Consider the following 8,077-nt stretch of genomic DNA (forward strand, 5'->3'; position numbering starts at 1 on the left):
CAGGCATTCAGATCTGTGGGAACGTGGGCCAGAGTCACGACAGAGTGGGTTCTCCAAAACTCTCCCTGGTCTGGGGTCGCTTTCAGTGCCCACTTCTGCCCACTGTTTCTGAACATTGCTTGTTGATGCATTCCAGCCAACTAGGAAATGTATCAAAATTATCATCTCTATTGGGGGAAGTTTAAACCAGTTAAGTGTAGAGTGTTGAGTGAATTAATTGAAAAGTGGTTATTACAACCCAGTGCAAAAAACAAAGCAAAATAGTTTTTGAAAGGGGAGCTATATATGGTCATGATTATATACAAAAAAGCTATCTTAGAGCTATATATTGTCATGAGTTTATAATTTAAAGTTATGTTGAATTACAAAATGGAAAAATCCATGGAAAAGGGATGAATAACACTAAACTAACTTCCTCATCTTTCATGAGGGGGACAATTTGGAAAATGTTATGTCGGGTATTAATTAATTGATTCAACTTGATTGGGTAATTAATTAAAACTTAAAGGAAATCAGAAGTAGAGACAAAAATTAACTAAACCTTTTAAAATATTATAGAAAGAGGCCAAGAACAAACAAATGGCAAGGAACCATCAAAATAAAAGCATAAAAGAGCTAAGTAAAATAAATATGATCTACAGCACTGATTTCAACTATCTGAGCGTCTTTTCTTTTTTTAAAACAGAGTTTCACTCTTGTTGCCCAGGCTGGAGTGCAGTTGGACAATCTTGTCTCACCACAACCTCTGCCTACCAGGTTTAAGTGATTCTCCTGCCTCAGCCTCCTGAGTAGCTGGGCTTCAGGCATGTGCCACCATGCCGACTAATTTTGTATTTTTAGTACAGACAGGGTTTCTCCATGTTGGTCAGGCTGGTCTCGAACTCCTGACCTCAGGTGACCTGTCCACCTAGGCCTCCCAAAGTGCTGGGATTACAGGCATGAGCCGCCTCACCCGGCCTTGAGCTTCTCTTCTTTAAAAAATTGCCAAATTCGCTTTCAAGGACCTAACTCCATATCATTTGCATGAGATTAACAAAGCAAACAAAAAAGGCAAAATAAAAGGAACTGATTATAAATAAGTGATGCTAGAATCATTCCCTATTCATTTAGAAAAGAAAATCTACCTAGATTCTTACATCATATTAAACACCAAAAATAAATTACAGATAATACAGTAAATTTGAGGGAAAAAAGATAAATCATTTACAAATTAGAAGAATATATAATCACAGACTTAATAGTTATCTGAATGTGGAAGTAACTTTCACATTAGAAAAGAAAAGATCAGGAAACTTGATTGCATAAAGATTAAAACACCTTAATGTTAAAAAAATAAAACAACGAACTGGAGAGAATATTTTCAACAAGTATGATGCCAAATATTAATTTGACCAAGAGGCTTTTATAAATTAATGATAAAAGATGATTATTCCAATAAAGAACAGGCAAACTCACCAAAACAAAATAAATAAATGAAGGACTGTTTAACTTCACCTTTATGAAGAGGTACTCTTTTAGGAGGACAGGACAGGCTCTCACTCTGTTGTCCAGACCAGAGTGCAGTGGCACAATCATGGCTCACTGCAGCCTAAACCTCCCATGCTCAAGGGATCCTCCTACCTCAGCCTCCCGAGTAGCTGGGACCTCAGGTATGAGCCATCATGCCTGATGGGTTTTCTTTTTTAAAAAAAATTTTTGTAGAGGTGTGGTCTCACTATATTGTCCAGGCTGATCTCAAACTCCTGGGTTCAAGCAGTCCTCCCGTCTTGACCTCCCAAAGGGCTAGAATGACAGGCATAAGCTGTGGCACCCAGCCTAGGTACTTTTTGTTCATCTCCTTTATCAGTGTATCAATCAGGGTTTGGGAAGAAACAAAAGGCACACTCAGTTGGGATTCTGAGAATTGGGTAAAGGAGCCAGACACAGAGGGACGGGCAGGGTTAGAAAAATAACAAGGCCTATTGAGGTACCAGATGCTGTTACCACCCCAGGCTTGAAGGAGTAAGGTGGGGAAATGGTGTTACCAGAGCCCGGGGGCACTGGAACCAACAGGCCACCCTGACACAATTTCTTGTCACAGCACAGGCTGTCTTCCCCCTGCCAGTCCTCCATGGATGCCTGTCATTGACTGAGCTCAATCAGAAGCCAGAAAGCCAGGGAGCCCTGGGGATGCCAGGGAGCCAGGGAGCTCTGAGGGGGCCAGCTCCCGGGGGGCAAGTGGGCCTGGCTTCAGGGGCACGTGGCCTGCACAGTCACCTGGGGCCCTGTGATTGAAGAATCCCAACTTAGTTCAAAGATTTTCTTCTACTTTTTTGAAACTATTAATATTTTTTAACAGCAATCCTGCATTTTCATTTTACACTGAGCCCTATCAATTGTATAGCTGGTCTTGGGTGCAAAACAAAACAGTAAAAAAGCAAAGAATGGGTGAGGAAGAAAGGGAAAGGAGAAATACCTGTAAATCTGTAAATCAGTGTAAAGCAAATATTTATTAAAAATCATAATCCTGTGTGGCCTATGACTGAAGAAATAGGTATTCATGTACATTATTGAAAGAATAGTAGCTACAGAAATTTGGCAATACAGATAAAAAGCCTTAAACTACATCTACCGTTTGACCCCAAATTCCATTTCTAGAAAATTATGCTAGAATAAGTAAAATTTATGATTAAAAGCAAGTAACTTTTAAAAAATATTTTATTTCCAATAATAGGAAATCACTAAGGATGGTGCATCGTACAGCAGAATAATATAAGACTTAGAGATTCTAAGGGACTTGCCCAAGACCACATAGGTCACTAGTTCTGGAAGCAGGACCCAGATCCAAGTGCCTTAGCTCCCAAATGTGAGCTCTTAACCAGGCCACTGCCTTCTGTATTTTCTTTGAAAGATCATCACAAACTCAGACAAAATCTCATGTACATATTCATCAACTTGATTAGGCTAGTGAAAACCTGACAATGACTTAAATACCTAATAACAGGGATTTGGTTAAGTAGATTTTATAAATATCTAATAATAGGGAGTTGGTTAACTAGATTTCATAAATTCATACAATAAAATACCATGGATCCACTAAAAAATAGTGTTTTCAAAAGAGTTTCTGATGACATGAAATAGTTACATATAAATAAATGTGTGTGTGAAGTTTTTTATAGTATATATAAGCATAGAAGGGAAATAACTGAATATGTTAACATAGATGATCTCTAATATTAGGATTTGGCGTGATTTTAATTTCTTCAGGTTTTTCTATATTCTTGCATTCTTCATATTTTGACTTTGTATTAGCACTCTTCTATTTTCAGCAAATAAAAATCATGAGATCTTCCAACCTCAAGCTCCATCATATTGCAGCTGAGAGACAGAAGCCTTCCCAAGACCAAGGAGCATGTCAGGAGACAGAGCAGGAGTAAAGCCCAGTCTCTTCTTCCTCACACCCAGGTCTTTCCAGCATGGTACTTGGAGCCAAGAGGAGAGCTGGCTAGACCACACAGAGCTCTGGCTAGCCAGAGCATGCACACACCATGAAGAAGGTGAGCAGACTCCAATGCCAGTTTAGTCCACCTGGACCAGAAGAGATCCACCCTCCTCCTGATATTCCTGCTATCCAGGAGCAGCTGAACCCTGTTCCTGAAGACATGTTGGGGAGACACTTACTGGTTGAGTTGCTGCGTGCCCTTTGGTGGCAGGCTTTAGGAAACAGGAAGTTACTACTTTGTGCTTCTGGTTTTCCAGGCTTTTCTCGAGAGGAAGCTGTGGAAGATTCCTGCAAAACAATTGCCGTCTTTTTATTCAGCAAGTTAGAATAGAAAACTGCTCAGCAAAATTGGATTTTGACACTGATCATAGAAGTACTCAGATTGTCTGTCTCCCCTACTACATGATAAGCACCATAAGAGCCAGAATTTAGAATCACCATCATCCTTTCACTCATAGACATACATTCCTTTGTTTAATTACAAATACTGAATGAACAAATTACATTAATAATAAACTAATACGACACATATTGAATGAATCCATCAGCTATTACATGTCAAGTTCTTTGTTAGACATTGTGCATACAGCTGTGACCAAGACAGACAAGGATGTTGATCTTGGGGAAAATGCATTTTAGTGAAAGATGACTGACAATAAACAAGCAAAGTAAAGGTGAAAGATAATTACAGAGAATGATAAGTGCTCTGAAGAAAAGAACTAGAGTGTGATGTGGATAGGGAACCTGGCAGGTGTGTTTGAGAGAGAAGGATCAAGCAAATTACATTGTTCTGGCATACCTGGCACATAACAGGCACTTACAAATACTTGTTGAAGAAATGTTACATGTTATATAAATGGATTTCTTAATATTGAACTATCCATGCATTATTAAGGGTATTATGATTTTACTATATATTTTATATAGTATTTATAATCTCTCTCCTCATCCTAGAATTTTAGGGATGGGTGTAGGGATATGGGCTGATAATGAGGATGATGGTATTAATTATTTTATCTTTCTGAAAGTTTTCTGATTGTTATTCTATTATATAACTTTGTTATCCACAATGATCTTGACTTAATTCTTAAGTTATATTGGTTTTATTACTCACTACCATAATCCTTGTGTGTGTGTGCACATGCTGTGTGTGTATATGCACAAATATATATATATGGAGAGAGAGAGAGAGAGAGCAGGACAGGACAGGGTGGTGCTCTGTTGCCCGGCTGGAGTGCAATGGTATGATCTTGGCTCATTGCAGCCTCGACCTCATGGGCTCCAGAGATCCTCCCACTCAGTCTCCTGAGTAGCTGTTACTACAGATACATGCCAGCATGCTCAGCTAGTTTTTGTATTTGTTTTGTAGGGATGGGGTTTCATGATGTTGCCCAGGCTGATCTCAAACTCCTGGGCTCAAGTGATCCTCCCAACTCAGCTTCCCAAAGTGTAAGGATTACAGGCATGAGTCATCATGCCCAGCCAATCAAATTTTCTTTGCTCTCTTTTTATACTAATAATTTAGAAAAATATTTTATAGTATTGAGTATGTAAGCAGTATATTAAACAACATACTTGGACTCATTGCCATACCAGGGTCAGTAAGGAAACAGAAAATATGACTCTCGCTCGTCTAAGATGAGATTTTGAGACAACTTTTACTTTCTTCCCTCTCCTCATCCTGAGATTTTAGGATGGGTATTCTATCTGATGGGATAGAAACTGATAATGAGGATGATGGTATTAATTACTTTATTTCTCTTCCTGAAGCTGTTTTCTGATTATTCCATTTTGTAACTTTGTTAGCCACAATGATCTTCACTTAATTCTTGGTTTTTATTGGTTTTATTACTCTACCATAATTCTTGTGTGTGTGTGCACATGCTGTGTGTGTGCTTCTGTGTGTGTGTGTGTGTGTGTGTCTGTGTGTGTGTCTGTGTGTGTGTAGTTTCTTTCAGGAAAGCTCTCTGAATATCTGCATGGCTAGGAATGTCTTTCTGTGGTTGTCAAGTGTGAATGATTGGCTGAGTATAGAATCTTTGGATATTGGTTACTCGGCCTGGAAACTAGATGGCTTAAATGCTTTCTGGGACTTAGTGATTCAGGGTACAGTTTGTTGGAGACACTAACTGACTTAACTGCGTTTCTTAGAAGCCAGGCTTAGCAATGCCTGGTTAATTTCATGTGCCAAGGGTTTGCAGACCCCAGCACCTGGTGCATTTTCCGGAGCAGAGGGAGGATCTATGCTTGCCTCTTGCTGTGTCCCAAATAACCCACCCTCAGCTCCAGCACCTGCCACTGTGAGCTGGTAGGTATTGAGGGGCTTTGCTGATATCTGTCTCCCTCATTCCCTTGGCTTTTCTGTCTTATGTGGTCAATGGCAGACTAATGAGCCCTTCCCTCAATCCAATCTCACCTGCACTTTGTCGTGCAGAAAGTTCTCATGAGTTTCAGAATGTGTTGGCCCCTTTCCATGGTTTCCTGTTTCTGACATGCATTTCTCCCTATTTGTATATTCCTTTTGAATTTTGATAGAAATTTCTAACAGTTGAAGGAGTTAATCAAGTGTACTCTGTTGCCATCTGGAGCCAGAAGTCCACTCAGTGTTTTTGAAAAAGATTGTTTGCAGTTCTGACACAAGGGGATCCTGCAAGAAACCACATGTCAATTCCCTTTTATTTCTTATGCAAGTCAATGTTTAAAACTAGAGAACTCATCCTGAAGGACTCCTTTTCAGCAGCAGATGGTGCTACATTAACTTGGACAAGATTACCTTCTCTAACCAGGCTAACCTGGGAATTATTTTAAAGGGGAGAAAGCAGTGACTATATAGAAAGTAGTTGAGTTCAGTTGAATTCTTGAGATTCTGTATTGTCGGAATTTAGCATAATGACTAGTTCTCTGAATTCAATGCTTCATAAAACACAATATTCAAAAGATATTTCTTAGTTACAATAGATTGACAAGGTAATGTCCTGATTCTGATTTCATGACCTCCCTCTGGCATATTTTCACTTCTTTATGCAATCCAGCGAGACTATGAAAGTAAAAAATAGAATGTGATTTTATTAACATTTTAGGGTCCATTGAGCATAAGGAAGCCTGGTAAAACAGTCAATTGGTCTACTTATCCATGGGTAGCAAGCCTTATGTGCAAATGATCTTTGAAATGGATATTTTATCTCAAATATCTAGCCTCATGAGTGTAAATAAGTAAATGATGTATACACAATACATGCAATACTAAGCACCTTTAAAAATGTTTGTAAACAGGCCGGGCATGGTGGCTCACACCTGTAATCCCCACACTTTGGGAGACCAAAGTGGGGGGATCACTGGAGCTCAGGAGTTCAAGGAGTTCAAGACCACCCTGGCCAACATGGCAAAAACCACCCCGTCTCTACTAAAAATATAAAAAAACTAGCTGGCATGGTGGCACGCACCTGTAGTCCCAGCTACTTGTGAGGCTGAGGCAAGAGAATCGCATAAACCTGGGAGGCAGAGGTTGCAGTGAACCAAGATCCTGCCACTGTATGGATCTGCCTGGGCGACATAGCGAGACTCAGTCTCAAAAAAAAAAAAAAAAAGTTTGTAAAGAGTTGTGACATAGATATACCTATGTTTATCATAGTACGTTAAAAAAAAAGATACTCTCTAATGATGATGACTGACTACAATCATGTAAAATATACATGGGAAAGGGGCTGGAAATAAATATACCAAAACAGTGACACTCATTCATTCAACAAATGTCCATTAAGCGCTTACTCTGTACCAGGCACTGTTCCAAGTACTGAGGATGTGACAGCAGATATGAAACATAAGGTCCTGCTCTCATGAATTAGCAAGAATGTGTTTGGGTGATGGGATTATGGATACTATTTTTTTCACATCATTCTGTATTTTCTATATTTTCCATAGTGAGTGTAGACTACTTTTAGAATCAAACCAAAAATAAATGATTACTTTTACATTTCTTTTTTTTATTATACTTTAAGTTCTAGGGTACATGTGCACAACGTGCAGGTTTGTTACATATGTATACATGTGCCATGTTAGTGTGCTGCACCCATTAACTCGTCATTTACATAGGTGTATCTCCTAATGCTATCCCTCCCCCCATCCTCTCCCCACAATAGGACCCGGTGTGTGATGTTCCCCTTCCTGTGTCCAAGTGATATCATTGTTCATTTCCCACCTATGAGTGAGAACATACAGTATTTGGTTTTCTGTTCTTGCGATAGTTTGCTGAGAATGATGGTTTCCAGCTGCATCCATGTTCCCACAAAGGACACGAACTCATCCTCTTTCATGGCTGCATAGTATTCCATCATGTATATGTGCCACATTTTCTTTTTTTTTTTTTTGAGACGGAGTCTCGCTCTGCCACCCAGGCTGGAGTGCTGTGGCCGGATCTCAGCTCACTGCAAGCTCCGCCTCCTGGGTTCACGCCATTCTCCTGCCTCAGCCTCCGGAGTAGCTGGGACTACAGGCGCCCACCACATTTTCTTAATCCAGTCTGTCACTCATGGACATTTGGGTTGATTCCAAGTCTTTGCTATTGTGAATAGTGCCTCAGTAAACATATGTGTGCAT

The 8,077-nt window shown here is 39.7% G+C and overlaps 1 protein-coding gene across 5 annotated transcripts in view; it reads right to left on the reverse strand.

The window, feature by feature from the left end:
• IL16 (interleukin 16) overlaps positions 1-8,077 on the reverse strand; it is a 127,559-nt gene that overhangs the window by 43,213 nt on the left and 76,269 nt on the right. For all 5 annotated transcript variants that reach the window (XM_017886837.1, XM_017886836.1, XM_017886838.1 and 2 more), the window contains exon 3: positions 3,661-3,769. In XM_017886837.1, the coding sequence (XP_017742326.1) occupies positions 3,661-3,769 (109 nt within the window). The remainder of the gene's footprint in view (positions 1-3,660; positions 3,770-8,077) is intronic.

Source organism: Rhinopithecus bieti, unplaced genomic scaffold, assembly GCF_001698545.2.
Source record: "Rhinopithecus bieti isolate Rb0 unplaced genomic scaffold, ASM169854v2 scaffold_15087, whole genome shotgun sequence".
NCBI lineage: Eukaryota > Metazoa > Chordata > Mammalia > Primates > Cercopithecidae > Rhinopithecus > Rhinopithecus bieti.